Here is an 18,062-nt window from a genome sequence, read left to right on the forward strand (position 1 = left end):
AATCAAATTGTTGCGCGTATTCAATTATTTGAGATTAATTTGGCGCTCCATAATCATGGGGCAATTGCTTCTCATATCTTCAAACTAGATATTGATTCCTTGAATTTCCATTTTTTGATAAACTGGTCTTCATATCTACCGATATACAACTATACGCTTTTTAGCTCACTTGAGCTGACTAGTTAGCTTTTCTGTTGTCCGTCTGTCTGTAAACTTGATACATTTTCGACTTCTCCAGAACCACTGGGCCAATTATAACCACACTTGGCCAAAAGCATCCTTGGGCGAGGAGCTTTCAAGTTTGTTCAAATGAAAGCCCATGCCCCCTTCAAAGGGGAGATAATCACAAAAATGCAAAAACTAGGGTGGGGTCATTTAAAAATATTCCTTCTAAAGAACCACTGGGCCAGAAGCGCTGAAATATACATGAAAGCTTCCTGACATAGTGTAGATTCAAGTTTGTTCAAATCATGGCCCCCGGGGGTAGGATGGGGCCACAATAGGGAATCAAAGTTTTACATACCAATATATAGGACAAATATTCTTCTCAAGAACCACTAAGCCAGAAAAGCTGATTTTTACATGAACGCTTCCTGACATAGTGCAGATTCAATTTTATCAAAATCATGTCCCCTAGGGGTAGGGTGGGTCAACAATGGGAGATCAAAGTTTTACATACAAATATATACGGAAAATCTTTAAAGATCTTCTCAAAAACTACTGGGCCAGAAAAGCGGAAATTTACATCAAAGCTTCCAGACATAGTGCAGATTCAAGTTTGTTAAACTCATGCCCCCTGGGGGTAAGTTGAGGCGACAATAGGGGATCAAAGTTTTACATACAAATATATATGGAAAATCTTGAAAAATCTTCTTTTCAAGAACCACTGAGCCAGAAAAGCTGAGATTAACATGAAAGCTTCCTGACATAGTGCAGATTTAAGTTTGTTAAACTCATGACCCCTGGGGCTTGGATGGGGCCACAATAGAGGATAAAAGTTTTACATAACTAATAAATAGAAAAAAAATATTTAAAATTTTTCTCAAGAACCATTGGGCCAAAGTTTACATTTGCACAAAAGCTTACTGACATAGTGCAGATTCAAGTTTGTAAAAATCATGGTCCCCAGGGACAAGATAAGGGCCAAAGTAGGGGGTCAAAATTTTACATGCAAATATATAGGGAAAAATCATTAAAAATCTTCGGAAAAATCACTGGGTCAGAAAAGTCTTTGTTTACATGAAAGCTTCCTGGCATAGTGCAGATTCAAGTTCGTAAAAATCATGGTCCCCAGGAGTAGGTTAGCGCCAAAATAGGGATCAAAATTTTAGATGCGAATATATAGGAAAAATCTTGAGCCAAGGTGACTCAGGTGAGCGATGTGGCCCATGGGCCTCTTGTTATGTCAAATAGAAAGATCACTTGCGCGTCAGGGCTTACATCCTGGTGTGAAAACAATAAAACAGCAAATGTATAAGAATGTAAATATTTGTGAATAACCAAGTACGTGTTCCAATTACTAACTGTATTGGTGAGTTTAAGTGTACACATGGGCATTGTAGTGCTTCACATTGTCCTACGTTTATGCTTTGGGATAAAGATATACTGGAGCGAATCCATGACTTTTTGCTGGATATTGTCTTAATTTCTGTATCTGTATCAGAAGAAAATGCAGCCTTAAAATGAATCATAAAATGTGATTTGATTAAGTCTATGGTGGCATAGTTCTGCCATCATTTGTCAGATAATTAGTTAACTTGTCAGTTAATTATGTCTTCTTGACATTTAATTATGTCAACTTGCCAGTTGATTATGTCTACTTGACCACTAATTACATCTACTTGTCAAATAATAGTTAAAATAGAAATCGTCAAAATGCTTTTCACCCTCAAAACGTGCCATCGACTCAACATCATGATCTAACAAGTCGACATAATAATCTGACCAGTCAACATAATGATCCTACGAGCCTAACCCTAACAAAGATCATTATGTTGACATGTCAGATCATTATGTTGACTTGTTAGATGTTTTTGACGATGTCAGATTTTTTTATCAACTTGTCAAGATTACGTTGTTGTCAGATATGTGAAACTGTCATTAGCATGTCAGAATTGAGAGATCAATGTGGATTTTTTCCAACAAGTCAACATAATCATCTGACCAGTTGACATAATTATCTGACCAGTCAACATAATCATCTGACCAATCAACACAATCATCTGACCAGTCAACATAATCTTCTTGTTTTTTTTCGACAAGTCAACACAATTATCTGACCAGTCAACATAATTATCTGACAGGTCAACATAGTCATCTGACAAGTGATGGCAGAAATATGCCACCATACAAGTCCTTTAGTAAGATCTTTAGTAAAAACAATCTGCATAAAATCAGATCTTTGATCTGCTCCATTGATATTATGTCGCAACACAAACTTTGTGAAAGTTGATGCTGACATGACCCCATACATCATGTCTTCATATCTTTCTGTAGTGTTATAATATTACAGGACTGTAGTGAAATGAGCCCCTGATGTTGGGTTTGTGTTGGCTCCTTAACCTTGAGATAAAAAGTAAAAAGCTACATAAATTCATTTTGAACGTTTAATTGCCATATATGAACACACTAACAAACACAGGTCAACTAATTTGTACAAAAACAAAAACAATCCAAGAACTTATGGTTGTTCCAGATGTCTTTTGCACCAACCACCTGTGCACCACTAGGCTGATGTCGGGAACAAATTCTCTCTTTTCTTTCCAGTTTCTAATTCATATCAAGACTTTGCTTTTGGAGAGAAGAAGCTAGCTAGCGATTTCATCCCAGACTTATCTATCTTACTGAGTTTCTTCTGGCCGGCTGTTAGCTTACTGGCCTGAAAGTGAAAGTAGGTATCTGTAAATTACACGATAGAGAAAGTAGTTATCTGTAAATGAGGTATTTCAGAAAATAAATCACATCTTTCAAAACATGAGGTTATGAACTGCATTAGCACTTCATGATAAGTATACCTAAGTGAAATGTCACAGTTCATACCCTGATGAAGAAGGCAGCTGGAATATCTTCCAGACAAAAGTAAAAATTAAAAGTTTAAATAAAATACTTCTGTTCGTCATGAATATCTGTTCCTTACTTGTTTAAATATAAAACTCTAAGACTGAAGTTCCTTACTTTGGCTGATTTGTCCTCGGTCCTGCCCTGACTGTAGTCCTCTGTTGGAGTAATATCATCCAGCTTTACTTTCTGTTAACAGAAGCATTGTCATTACTTCAGAAAGTTTCCTTAAAGTGATTTTAAACAAGTGATTTTAAACACTTTTGTCAAGTTGTTGTTTAGACAGGTGATTTGTTTTACCTATACTCTGTGATTTTATACACTTGTGTGGGGTTGTTGTTCAGACAGGTGATTTGTTTTACCTATACTCTGTGATTTTATACACTTGTGTGGGGTTGTTGTTCAGACAGGTGATTTGTTTTACCTATACTCTGTGATTTTATACACTTGTGTTGGGTTGTTGTTCAGACAGGTGATTTGTTTTACCTATACTCTGTGATTTAATATACTTGTGTGGGGTTGTTGTTCAGACAGGTGATTTGTTTTACCTATACTCTGTGATTTTATACACTTGTGTTGGGTTGTTGTTCAGACAGGGGATTTGTTTTACCTATACTCTGTGATTTTATACACTTGTGTGGGGTTGCTGTTCAGACAGGTGATTTGTTTTACCTATAGTCTGTGATTTTAAACACTTGTGTCGGGTTGTTGTTCAGACAGAGGATTTGTTTTACCTGTATCTTACCTTAGATGGAGGTTCATTTTCTTTCTTTTCCACAACTATAGGGATTCTGGATAAAACAGTATTTTATCATTAACACCTCTCAAACTAATTCACCAATGTTTTTCTTTATAATTCTATCATTTACACCTCTCCAACTAATTTAAAACATTTTACTTGTAATTCTTCAGCAATTCAATATCTATAATTCCCCATACAGTTATACTTGCTTCATATATTCTCTGAATTTTTCTCCAATCTCTGCTGGCAAATAGTCACAGATCATTCCAAAAGCATATCTAATGTAATCTTCTGAAATTAAAAAAAAAAATAGACTTAATAAAAATTATGGGCTTTACTAATGACATGGATATCAAAAGTAAAATCACATGGAGATTTGTATAAATTACTGTGAAAAACTCAAGTAACTTTACATTTCATTGCTGATTTTGACATAGCCTCCAATATAAAATATCTCCATGTCAAATACCTATACGTGGATTATCTCCCTTCATACAGACAGCTCATACAAGAGTAGGAACTTCCTTAATTTGAACTTTCTGGGATTAGCCATTTGTCTGTGTAAAGGAAAATCATTCTTACCTTGTGATGCTGTTGCAGCACGTTTTGTTCTGATATACGTAGAGCTCTGTGCCCCCGACACACATATCCCCCTCTCTGATAGTTTTTCAGCTAAACGCTCAGTCTACAAATTATGCACAGTATGAAACTACACCTTTAATGAAAAACAGACAGCTACTGGCAACTTATATTCTATGAAACACTTTGACGATTATTTACCTTTGACTGTAACCATGACAACGACTTCTCTTCACTGTATCTATAAGCTTGTAAATCATCACTTCCTGGAAAAGTGGAGGAAAATACATATAGACATTTTTTGTATTTTGAAATAAAAATTAATTACTAAGGCAACACACTGGTCCTCAGACAATACCTGTACAGAAATGATATAAGGAGGCTGGAACATTTCAATTGTGATCTTCATATTTTTGCAAAATAATTTTCTAACAGTACACTTGCCTTTGATATCGGCTATGTGATGCAGCTCTGAAGTTCCTGAAGTGTTCACAAGTCTGTGGCATTCTGGGTAATCTGAGTCGCTCACAATCTGATCCAGGGTCATATACATTCCTTTCTGTGTAAGTACAACAATATCTCAGTAACTCAATAAACTTTCAATTTATTACTCTGTGTAAGTACAAGAATATCTCAGTATATCAATAAACTCTCAATTTATTACTCTGGTTGTGAGAGCTAAACCAGTGTAATAGCAAAGTATACCAAATCTTACTTAAATCCTGCTTCCTTATAATATATATTTCATTTCCATTTTTTTCTTTGTTTTGCAAATAAATTTATAGTATATTGAAGTTATACTTAACGTCTATAGTCAATCAGTATTGAGTGTGGCTCGTGCCTATAGTCAATCAGTATTGAGTGTTGCTTGTGTCTATAATCAATCAGTATTGAGTGTTGCTTGTGTCTATAGTCAATCAGTATTGAGTGTTGCTTGTGTCTATAGTCAATCAGTATTGAGTAAGTCAGTCAGTATTGAGTGTGGCTTGTGTCTATAATCAATCAGTATTGAGTGTTGCTTGTGTCTATAGTCAATCAGTATTGAGTGTTGCTTGTGTCTATAGTCAGACAGTATTGTGTGTTGCTTGTGTCTATAGTCAATCAGTATTGGGTGTGGCTTCTGTCTATAGTCATTCAGTATTGTGTGTGGCTTGTGTCTATAGTCAGACAGTATTGAGTGTGGTTTGTGTCTATAGACAGTCAGTATTGTGTGTGGCTTGTGTCTATAGTCAGTCAGTATTGTGTGTGGCTTGTGTCTATAGACAGTCAGTATTGAGTGTTGCTTGTGTCTATAATCAATCAGTATTGAGTGTGGCTTGTGTCTATAGTCAGTCAGTATTGAGTGTTGCTTGTGTCTATAGACAGTCAGTATTGAGTGTGGCTTGTGCCTATAGTCAATCAGTATTGAGTGTGGCTTCTGTCTATAGTCAGTCAGTATTGTGTGTGGCTTGTGTCTACAGACAGTCAGTATTGAGTGTTGCTTGTGTCTATAGTCAGACAGTATTGTGTGTTGCTTGTGTCTATAGTCAATCAGTATTGGGTGTGGCTTCTGTCTATAGTCATTCAGTATTGTGTGTGGCTTGTGTCTATAGTCAGACAGTATTGAGTGTGGTTTGTGTCTATAGACAGTCAGTATTGTGTGTGGCTTGTGTCTATAGTCAGTCAGTATTGTGTGTGGCTTGTGTCTATAGACAGTCAGTATTGAGTGTTGCTTGTGTCTATAATCAATCAGTATTGAGTGTGGCTTGTGTCTATAGTCAGTCAGTATTGAGTGTTGCTTGTGTCTATAGACAGTCAGTATTGAGTGTGGCTTGTGCCTATAGTCAATCAGTATTGAGTGTGGCTTGTGTCTACAGACAGTCAGTATTGAGTGTGGCTTGTGCCTATAGTCAATCAGTATTGAGTGTTGCTTGTGTCTATAATCAGTCAGTATTGTGTGTGGCTTGTATCTATAGTCAATCAGTATTGAGTGTGGCTTCTGTCTATAGTCAGTCAGTATTGTGTGTGGCTTGTGTCTATAGACAGTCAGTATTGAGTGCTGCTTGTGTATATAGTCAGTCAGTATTGAGTGTGGCTTGTGCCTATGCAGATCAGTAGTAATTTTTTGTAAGGTTGGAAGACAGGTAATGGTAATTTACTATTTTATTTATACATATTTACAGCCAAATCACTGAATTTTCTCCACATTTAACAGTCTCTTAACGTCACTAAATTTTCTCCACAACTAACAGTCTCTTTCAGTGATTTACACCAGTTTTTGTTTTCCTTCCATACATTCTTGATAATAGTGACTAGGTGATATTAACAAATAATGACACTTACTTCTTTCACCTTTAGAAGGTACGGGAGGACAAGAAACAGGCAATCTACTGGGGTAGTGATGTATAGACTGCCATCTGTAATAGCACAAATCTTAAAATTATACGTTACAGGGTGTTTTCACATCAGTCAATAGGTAGTAAAAAAAAAGGTAGGCAAAAGAAATGATTGCCCATTTTCTAACACATCCTGTACATCAGCATTATGAAATTTTGAAATCAAGAACAGTAGTGTGAGGCACTACCTGCCTCAATTAAACAAATTTCACTGTACCAAATACGCCCTGGATTCTCTGACAGAACGCGGACTCACCCTGCTGTACTGAGTTATCAACCAACCACGATCGGCAATCCTCCGAGAACACAGAGACCTCGAACACATCTCTGTCATTATTAGCAAAGAGAAACATGGCACCCTTTTCTGTGGAAGAGAAGTGAATAAGAAGTTGAAATTGGAAAATGATAAAAATAACGACAGATACACCAGAATAACACAGATATAATAATGACTGTCCAAGCACAAAAATAAAATAGGTTTCGATTGAGAGAAATGACGGCCGGTTATTCCTACCTGTTCTGGGGTGTCGTAGTCGGCAGAATGTTGTCCTGCTCTCATTGTTGGGGTCAATATCGAGTACTGTATCTGTAAATCACAACCATGACTATAAACTGTGTACTTACACCTTAGTTCCGTCTTCCTATGCTATAATCATTAAAATCTATCTAGAAAGTACATGATTTATCAACATAATACAATTTATATTTGTTTGTACAAAAACAACAGATATATCTTAACACAAGTATGTAATGATTTGATTAACAAGAGGCCCATGGGCCACACTGCTCACCTGAGTTACCTTGCCCCATATTTCAGTTTTTTAGTCCAATTGTAAACCTTGGGGTCATGGAGTTTTTTCTTGCTCCATCATGACCCTAGGGTCATGTTGTTTTTTTTGTAGTGCCCTCATGACTCTAGGGATCATGTTTTTCTAGCCCCATCATGACCCTGGGGTCATGTTTTTCTTTTCTAGTGCCCTCATAACTCTAGGGATCATGTTTTTATAACCCCATCATGACCCTGGGATCATGTTTTTCTAACCCAATCATGACCCTAAGCTCCATGGTTTTTAAGCAAACTTCATTCTAGTCTACACGAGGTTGCGTGCATATCAATAAAACACAATAAACCCTTTTGATTCCTAAAAGATCAATACATATGATTTTCAATATATTCTTCCTCTGAATTCCTATCATCATCTTCATTAGGCCAATTCAACTTAATTAGTAGATTATCATCAAGGGTCCCCAAAAAGTATAGAGTGAGTGGGAGGATTTTATTTTTTAATTTTTATTTTCTGAGAAAAATATTAATGACAAACGAGTTTTTGTCAACAGAAGTGCTTCATTTAATGTAAGATGGATATCAATCTATGCTTATTTCACATTCCAGGTTAAGCTTAATTTCAAACACAAGAAGATACCAAACTTCTTCAAGATTTACGCTCGTAAGAATGCAAGTAACCATATTCTTCATGTGGCTTTTCACGTTGCTATACCGAAAATGTAAACAAAAAGTGTAAAAACCTGAGTTGGACATGAACATTTTCTGGAAATCGCAAGTTTTGCAAAATAAAAAAATATCGGGGTGGGCGGGGATGATAATCTATCAATTAAGTTGAATTGGCTTTAGCCAAGGGTGTACGATCCACTCCTGTTTCTGAGTGGAACGGAACGTAAACCCTTGGCTAGGGAAGTTGTTTTATAGTGGTCTCATCCTGGCCTGGTGGGGGGGGGGGGGGGGGGGGGGGGGGGACTAAAACTTGACTCTTCATTCATACAAAGGAGTTTCCAGGCAAGTTTTGACTTCCCTGTTCTAGAAGATCTTTTACAGATCATGCCTAATTTTCATTTCTCATCTTCCCTTGTAAAGAGAACTGGTCCTTAATCTGAACAAACACAAGTATATTCTACCTTAGAATGATTGAAATAATTTTGAAGTTGAAAATGACTTGTGGTGCCTTAAGATGAATATGTTTCAGGTTTACATCACTGATCAGACAGACAAAATGACTGCTCAAATAAGGTAAAAGAGATTAAATGCAAAAATTGTTCTAAATAAACGTACACTAAATCAAGTGCTTCTGAAACTTACAACTGATATATTTGCACAACACTTAGAGTACATGTATAAATATTTTTAAAGACCAAAATAGAAAATGTAATCTTACACAGAGCCAAGTTATTTGAATGTGTTTATTCCATATTTCAAATAACCCTTTCAAGCAAAAGAGATTCTTAAATACATTTGTGCTGAGTCTTTTTAAGTTATTATTTGCCTTTTCAATGAAACCAAAATCAACAAGTTCAAAAAGACGTATAATGTATTAACCATTTGGAATTCTTTATTTGCTATACTGGGAAAGGAAGTTTCTAAATGAACATTCTCTATATATAATTTCTTTAAAAATCCTAACTGCTGTTGATAAAAAAAAAAAAAGGAGCATTGTATGCTCTACAAACTTTGTTTATCAATATTCCGAAAACACAAATTCTAATATTACCAGATATCTATTATCTTGTAACAACGAACTCATCAGTGCATCCAATTCACAACAATAGAGTTGTGCTGTACAACTTTTTGACTATTTAAAATATACTGTGGCCTATCTGTGGTGTTACTTAAAATAGATGATCAACTAAATCTGATACCCTGTTCTATCAGATCATGCAGATGTCCTTCAGTGTCTGGGGTCGTGTTGACAATCTCAAAAGTCAACCTTGTCACAATTTAAAGGATTCTGGAAGAACTTTTAATCTAGGGCTGTAGTTTAAATTTGTAGACTAGATTCGACTTGAATGGGAAAAAGACTGCCAATAGATTTTTATTATTCATTACCAGTTTAAAGCATTGAGAAACCCTGCACTGTATCGAGTGGTAGTTACTTCTGTGGGCCAATTCACAACATGTTTACAATGACTGATTTATAAAACACTCCCATATAGACAAACACATACACATAACATATATGATTGATTGATTGTATCTTGTTTAACGTCCCTCTCAAGAATTTTTCACTAGTATGGAGACGTCACCAAAACCGGTGAAGGGCTTCAAATTTAGGCCTATGCTTGGCGCTTACGGCCATTGAGTTGTGGGTTCTTTAGCGTTTCACAGTAGCATGGGACATCCGTTTCTAAGGTCATCTCTGAGGACCCGTGACATTCACATCTGATGCCGAGCGTTTGGCGATGGAACTGTCACTACCTGTTTTAACGACTTAGGTCTGTCGCGCATAATATATAAATATAAATATATATATATATACACTCACTGATTGTACATCAAACTTTGACATTCTTTCGTAAATTACACAACATTAACATCATGTTTAATTATTTTAGAATATAAATCATATAATGTATTCACTCTACATCCACATTTAATCTTACTGTAACTGAAGTGTGATTTTCTTATAAAGAGTGAATACATTTGTACTTTCATGTTGTCCAGTCCGACAGGATGATGTGTTGTTTTGCTTTACATCCAGTTTATCAGGATGATATGTTGTTTGCTTTACGCCCCTTTAACAATTGTTTACTTTCGAGATGTCACCACCTGTTGTTGAAGCATCACATGGCACCCAGAGTCCTAGCAGAAAGGGTTCTCATGGTGCCATCATCTGCCGTGACATGGGACCTCAATACTTTAAGGTCTCACCCAAAACACCGATTACTTTCCCTTCTAAATGAAAAATGTGAAGATAATGAATAGTGATCAAATCTCCTAAATCCTATAGAGAATACAAAACTGAGAACAGGACAGTCTTGGATTAGTTTTAGGTGGGATCAGGTGTCTAGGAGGAGTAAGCATCCCATTTCGACTGGTCACACCCTCAATGAGCCCCGATCTATCTTGATCAGGTAAACATTGTAATCCAAAGTAAAAATCAATGTGAAAAGAATGGTCTTAACAATTGGTATGAAACACGGGTGGGCAGCATATGACCCAGTGATAGCTTGTATTTGCAAATTAGATTATTATAACGACCATAACATTTGCGAAATGCTGACTTAAAACAAGGCTGCTGAAACCCCAGTAACATCAACTTATTTGTTCATAGCCTGTCTTGGTTTAAAGAGTCATCATATGCAGAACATGCTCTCAAAAGTCAAATTAGTGGGAAACTTAAACACCATATGCAGGTGCTAATGGGGTACATAATGAGATTAGTTGACAACAGCTGAGAAGCTAGCTATGGCCATCCTGTTTGTTCAATAAAATATCCAAATTGAAGCACATACAAATATCTAAATATCAAATAGATGAAAAACTCCGAGTTATTTTTTATTTCAAGGTCTGTTTTTTTTAACAAAGTAGTTTTTTGGATGATAGATCATAAGATATGAATATTTTCAAGTTCTTTTTTCATTACAGAAGAATTAAGTTGTCTAAAAGCAGTTGTCATAAAGCCTAGATCTTAATTCATCAAGAGGAATGCTGGTGTTAATTGTCATACAGTTTTGATGTTGTTGATTTTGGAACAATTTTGTGATTTCATCTTTGGAATTCTTAAGAATCCACATCTGATTCTTGCATATGTTGCAGCACAGTACATCTGAGAAGTTAAAGGGGCAGACACACAATTTGAACTTAAAATTTTCTAAATTTTATTTTTCCATTTTTAATGTTTACAATGCTTTATAACTATATATATAAGGTATTGCTAATGGTCAGTAAAAATTTTAATGTCATTTCTTGGGTTACAAATGAGATACAGCACCCACAATTCTTTGTTATGTAAACAAGGTTTGTGCCATGTTTTTGTTTGCATATAGATTGCTTAAGTTTAAAACGAAATGAGATGTGACAAACACTAGAAACTGGGTTGTGTTCAAAATTAATTTGTAAATTGAAAAAAAAAAATCTGCTTTGAACAACATTTTACTAGTATATCTAACCTATGAAACAAATACATGACAGGTATAAGCCTTGTTTTGCATAACAAATAATCTCTCTTCTAACTCAGCAACTGACATTCAAATTTTGGCTGACCATTAGAAATACCTTAGTTGTAAACACTAAAATGGAAAAATAAAATTGAAAATTTTCAAATCAAATTGTGTCCATGCCCCTTTAAAGATGGAGGCTTGGTAGAACATTTAATGGATCCCGCAATATATCTTTGTAAGGAATATTCGAAGTTTAGGAATCAAGTATCCTTGGTAACTCACATTCATTCCACTGACTGGTACAATTATAATATATGTATATTAAATGTGCTTAAAACTGAAATGTGATTTTGAAGAATTTCACCTTTTGAAGAAACTTTGAATACCAGCTGGATTACCAAATGTGGAATTGGAGCCAAGTTTGTAAACATACAGTTGTAATATTGAGCCTTACAAATGATGTCTATGTTGTTACAAGCTTTATCAGCTGGAACCAGTACATATTCCTCCTGTAACCTATCTAACTCTTCCATCACTTTTAGTTTATACTAAACACAGAAGGAGAAATGGTACATATTTTAGTTTTAATGCGTCTGAGATTTTAATATTCCTCCGATACTTTTTATCCATTCTGACAAAGTGTCCAGGTTTTCCCCCTCTTCACATTTAGCCCATTGTTTTGATGTAAGAGCTGCAGTAAATCACTACCTATATATACATCTCAAGTCAGAACCTCCCCACAATGATGTTAAAAATATCTTCGACCTTGAGCATTGTTATATTGACCTTGAATGTGACCTTTTTAAAAGCAAGCACTACTTGAACATATTTAAGTACTGTATACTGGGAAATATTTGCCCCCCCCCACCCCATTTTATTTTCGCCCTTGTTGTTTGTGGTCAAATTTAAGACTGGGCGAAATTGGTTTTTTCACATATCTCTCTTTTAACACAACTGTGTCTGGGCGAATTTAAAACGGAGCAAAACCATCAACAAGTGTAGAAAGGCGAAAATAACACGGTGTGAAAAAACCCTGTTGTAGTATTACAAACGTAGCTGAATCTGAATATCTGAGTGGCAGAAACAGTCACCCTTACATAGAAACCAATGGATGGGCAGATGGACAAAGGATAGACAGATCGATGGAACACTACAAAGTTTGTCCTGCTTGCAACACAACAACACTCTACTATAGTTTTAAAGTTTTAATTCATTTATAAATACGATGACACATGTAAAAGCCTTGAAGTTTTAAGTCGTATTACACAAAATTTACATTATCATCAAATATCTATATTCCAAAATTATCTTTTAGAGATACATACTGTACACTTATACATACTCTCTCTTCTTTCATCATTGCGCAGAGAATATAAATGAATAGAGATCACAAAATTTAAATTCAAACATTTCTTGCATCCAAGTGAAGCACAGATGATAATTAAGGCAGAATAACACAGTGTCATAATGGTCAATTTTCTTTCTGGTAAAAACGTGTTTCTTGTCCTTTTAATTCCATTGCCTAGCTAGTTAACTCAGTGGTTGCCTAGCTAGTTAACTCAGTGGGTTGATAGATAATCTGTACATCTTAAGTTCGAATCTCACAGAGGTCTAAGGCCGTGGAACATTAACTAGCAAGATAGGAAAACATTTGTGACATTAAATGTTTCGACTGTAACAGATGGCAGTCACATTAGGCTGTATATTTTCAATCTTGCCAGTTAATGTTCCGAGGTCTTTAGGACATATGCGACGTTTCTCATTGATAAATAATTTTTCATGACATTTCACAAATAATTCACTTGCAATTTTTAGCATCTCATTTCTACAAAAAAATCTTGGGGTGTAATTATTACCATGTCTGTTAGAGTTAGCACATCTTGATAGTTCCTGGTTGTTTGCAAGTAAAAATGTTAAGATAGTTCTTGTGTACTACAGTAAGTTGTAGAAAAAGAATATTACTGTTGCAAAGGAGAGAAAAATCTTTGGAACAATCAGTTATCGAACCCTAGTCCTTTGCATTACTAGTTAGGTGACCTAACCACTGAGCTACCAAAAGTATTGTAATATTACTACAATATAAAATTCAAACCTATTTCAGAAACCATACATGAACTCTTCTTATCAAGGAGATAAAAATATTTAAGAGAAAATATCAGAAACGTCAGATATGTCCTTAAATATAATCAACTTTTAAAGTTTATTTTTTTCCAAAAAATATTTTGGTTCCAGTTCTAGAGACATATTTACACCTATATAATTTCTACAACAATCCAGTTACAATACAATGAACAAGACCATTTAAACTCTCCATCCCTCATAAAGCATCACAACAGCTGCAGCAGCAATCGTAAATACTCGGCCGTTTTCGTAATCGACTGTGGAAAAGCCGAGCGTGGTTTGAAATGCATGCAGGACAAGGGTATATGAACCATACTTAACGTAACAAATTGACTGTTAGAAATACACTGTAAACATCTTAAAATACGAATAGTACATCAACAAGTTATTCCACACCAGTATATCATCATTGAGAACTAGTATCTATAAAGATATGTATATACATGTAAGTAAACACATTCGCCTGCACCTTGATGTAAAAAAAAAAAATCTGAAAGTCACCGTACTTGCATTATATTGTTGCTCAAGTTTGATGAGACAAAAATATGTTATGAACTGTATTCCAGTATTTTGTAATTAATAAATAATTACTTGGCATCTACATGAACCACAACCACACATGTGGGTTTGTGTTTTAAAATTGGCTTCACGTGGACGTCCTCGCGACTACTTGTCACAGGACTTTTCACTGGTTCAATCCGAGTTTCCAGTTCATGACTAGAATTAATCCCTTCATCCTCATCTGACCAATGAACGTGGTGTTCTGGGTGATCGGGAAGCTGCGGTACCTCGAGACAACGTCCCGAATGTTTTGATTGGTTGATTTTCGCGGCATTTTCATTGTCGTTTGGGCGATTTTCCTCCACTGCCGCTAATCTGGTTTTACAAGCCTCACACGGTCCTAAACAAAACATGGAATTCTTGCTGTGTTCACACGCGCTCATTGGAGCCACGTCCATTGTCTTTGTCATGACTAGGAAAGGCACAATTGGTTTTGTACAACAACCTCTTCGTAAAAAAAATGAATTTTCCTTTAACTTTTTCTTCACAAACCAATCGACAAATATGTCAATTACATGAATATTCAATGTTAAGACAAAAATTCACTTTGAAAAACTTTCACAAAATGATACTCAAAATACGATCACCACTTCACGCGTCCAATCACGACAAACAGCGATTTCTTTCTGAGGAGCGACTTGTTTACTAATGTCAAAACAGCCCTGCTGGAAATCCTCCAAGGGCATGGCAACTCCGCCATTCTTTTTCGTTTCCCCTTATCAAATGTCCGACCCTGTCTTTTCCTTTAGTCAACAAGCCATATCTCCCAACATTCATATCTTTAACCGTTCGCCAATACAAAAGACGGGAGCGGCCAGTTTACGTTTAGCGTGGCAAAGGACAGACGTGCTTTTAAATCCAAACCAAAGCCCCATTGTTTATTGTATAATATTAATTACCACTATATCGTTCGATCTCGTTGAAGAAAAGGGGGGACGAACTGCACTTTTCATACCAAAGAATCGAAAAAGATAAAATTCTTAAGAACGCAATATAAAACAAAAATCGGTCAGTTTAAAATAAAATCCATAGAAATGTTTCAATCGAACTTTAAAATACAAGTATCACTTATGTCATATCAATATAAAACTTTTAACTCAAGTGTATTTATAATCAATACACTCAAGGTCAAAACAAAAATTAGACCATTTTCATATACTAATTCCAAATATAACGATTCTACCCCCCCCCTCCTTTTCCGTTTGGCAAAAAATGAAAAACGGAAGTCGATCGTGCAATGGCTGCGCTCTTCTGATGCAAGAGGTACTCCGAGAAACTCAGGGAAGAGGGGGGGGGGGGTTACAGAAAATAACAGACTCTACATCTCAATTCGGTTTTCATGAGTCAATACGACTTCATCGGACACAGTGTTTATGAATACTGTCACAGTATGATATACATTTATTTCTCAGGGTTGTCATCCTCTGATTTGGGTGGTCTGTATATTCTACACCTTTAGTGCCTCGAGCCATTGTTGACCAAAGAGCACGTTTAATTTGAACGGTCGCATTTTTATAATCATATCAATGTTTTAACAGTTCGGTCCAACCACCCAAATACGATATCATATCCCTAGTGGGATATATTTTCGCCCAGTCGGAATAATATAAGAAAATATCAAAATTGGTATAGTGTACGATTGTTTTATTTCTTAAGAAGTTCAGTGTATATAGAGAGAGAGAGAGAGAGAGAGAGAGAGAGAGAGAGAGAGAGAGCAAGACGCCTGATGGTGTGTGAACCTGAAACAGTTAATATGCACATGTTGATCTGTAATTAGTGAAATGATTTTGCCTAAGAACTTGCACATTATTCAAAAATATTTTATAAACATCTTGTAATGTTATGCTTTCCGTAATATATTTCCAATAGTGACTCTAGAAAAAAGGATTATGTCCCCTTATTTGAATACTTTAACAAAAGTCATTTTTGCGTCCTCAACCCAAACCCACCCGGCGAAAAAGGCACAAACTGAGGTCACGACTACTTTGAAAATTTTCCGAATCCGCCCCTGTGCATTTCTGAGTTTAACTTTACTTCAATAAAACACGTCATCTCGAATTTTCCACACCAAAAAAGTATAGAGTGATGAAAAAGCGATGACGTATGGTTTTCTCTAGTAAAACGCCTTGTAGGAGGGTGAACATTACTCCATGTACATGTACAGCAGTGGCGTAGCTTCCATTGAGGCAACCGAGGCAGCTGCCTCGGTAAAAAAAAAAACACCCCACCTTTTACGTTGTTAAAATGTCGATAGCTTCTGGGGGGCGCAGCCCCCCAGACCCCCTGCCTCGGTAATATTCGAACCCAAGCCACGCCTATGTACAGATGAGATAGGCGTCTTTTGAATATGTTATTTTAAATAGCCTGTCTCATGTAATTGGAATTTACAAGATCTCAAAAGTGAAACAGAACACAAAGCAATGATATAATTGTGTCAGGGAAAAAACAACTTTTGTACTTACACTGCAGTTTTTTGGGGCGCTTTAGGACATGAAATTCACGCGGACTTAATTTTGCGAAAAAACTTACGAAACGTCTCAATCTATGCAAAGGGATACTTTAATATTAAAAGCACATTAAGCAATAATTTTCTATTCCGATTGTGTAATAGGCACTCTACCAAGATGTTTTAAAATTAACACCGAAAATCAAAATTTTATGAAAATATATCCCCATGGGTGATATGGTCCCACTAGGAAAATAATATGATTGGACCCAATCTGTTTAACGACATACGTAAGTATAAATAGAATTCCTGTTAGTTATTGATACATTTCACGTTTGAAATCTTGTAAATTTCAACTAGAGCTATCCAAGGAACGCACGCGTCGGGATCGTTCATAAAGTTGTATCTCTTACAGTAACGAAATCCCAAGATGTTACAAACGAACAGACAAAGCCTTACTAAATAACAACCATTGAATACGTTTCACATGCCCCACAGAAATATAAACATGACCTGAGTGCACAGGGGTGAAATATGGCGATCCTTCTTAATTAAAAGTACGCGTTGTTCACCGGCTTAGGTTTATCTGTGCGTTTTAAGGTTAATCTAACAAAGTTTTATAACATCTTCGGATAATTATAAATACTGCAATAGGTCGCAATAAGATACAGTTTATATAAGTCATTTATGTAACAGTATTTGGCTATTGGAACTTGACCTGGCACAATCCAGATTTATCAATCGTGTATTCCAAACACACACACACAAAACCCGGCTATCTTATCGATGCATTATGGTCGTACATATATACAAGGGGTGAATAAAGATTTCTACGTTATCATTAATATAGGCAGACACAGTGTATGTATACTTGTACCTTTCTGGTCAATATCTCATGGGCTGTCAGGTTTACACCTCATAGACTACTGGGTCAATATAGCATGGACTACTAGGTCAATATTGCATGAACTGTAAGTCAGTATTGCATACTGAAGTCAATATTGCATGGACTGTCAGGTCATTATTGCGCGGAGTCAAGTCAATATTGCATGAAATGTAAGGTCAATATTGCATGGACTGTCGGTGTCGGTTCGATATATCTTGAACTACCAGGTCAATATTGCATGGACTGTCAGTTCAATACATCTTGAACTACTAGGTCAATACAACATCATGGACTGTAAGTCAATAGAGCATTGACATCTCAGGTCAATATTGTATGGACTATCAGACACTAATAAATATAAAGGTTATCACAAAAGTTCGTGGACTATCATTTTATAATGAA

General features: G+C 35.9%; 2 protein-coding genes across 2 annotated transcripts in view; both read right to left on the reverse strand.

Moving 5' to 3' along the window:
* Window positions 1-2,592: 2,592 nt before the first annotated feature.
* The window catches only part of LOC125657618 (ribonuclease H2 subunit B-like), a 28,616-nt gene continuing 13,146 nt past the window's right edge, over window positions 2,593-18,062 (reverse strand). Inside the window, exons 2-11 of the mRNA XM_056149004.1 lie at window positions 7,268-7,339; window positions 7,010-7,117; window positions 6,701-6,774; window positions 4,823-4,937; window positions 4,580-4,644; window positions 4,382-4,484; window positions 4,009-4,090; window positions 3,803-3,848; window positions 3,175-3,246; window positions 2,593-2,878 (exon numbers count right to left, since the gene is read on the reverse strand). Coding sequence (XP_056004979.1) covers window positions 2,780-2,878; window positions 3,175-3,246; window positions 3,803-3,848; window positions 4,009-4,090; window positions 4,382-4,484; window positions 4,580-4,644; window positions 4,823-4,937; window positions 6,701-6,774; window positions 7,010-7,117; window positions 7,268-7,339 — 836 coding nt within the window. The 3' untranslated portion in view covers window positions 2,593-2,779. The remainder of the gene's footprint in view (window positions 2,879-3,174; window positions 3,247-3,802; window positions 3,849-4,008; window positions 4,091-4,381; window positions 4,485-4,579; window positions 4,645-4,822; window positions 4,938-6,700; window positions 6,775-7,009; window positions 7,118-7,267; window positions 7,340-18,062) is intronic.
* On the reverse strand, window positions 13,846-15,218 carry LOC125657629 (uncharacterized). The gene has a single exon (XM_048888324.2). It carries the CDS (start codon window positions 14,736-14,738, stop codon window positions 14,355-14,357), a length of 384 nt encoding a protein of 127 aa, XP_048744281.2. The 5' UTR covers window positions 14,739-15,218; the 3' UTR covers window positions 13,846-14,354.

This window comes from Ostrea edulis, chromosome 9 (assembly GCF_947568905.1).
Source record: "Ostrea edulis chromosome 9, xbOstEdul1.1, whole genome shotgun sequence".
In the NCBI taxonomy this organism is placed as follows: domain Eukaryota; kingdom Metazoa; phylum Mollusca; class Bivalvia; order Ostreida; family Ostreidae; genus Ostrea; species Ostrea edulis.

Excerpts from the sequence above, each read along its gene's own strand:
- LOC125657629 (XM_048888324.2), bottom strand. The coding sequence starts at position 14,738 with ATGACAAAGACAATGGACGTGGCTCCAATGAGCGCGTGTGAACACAGC.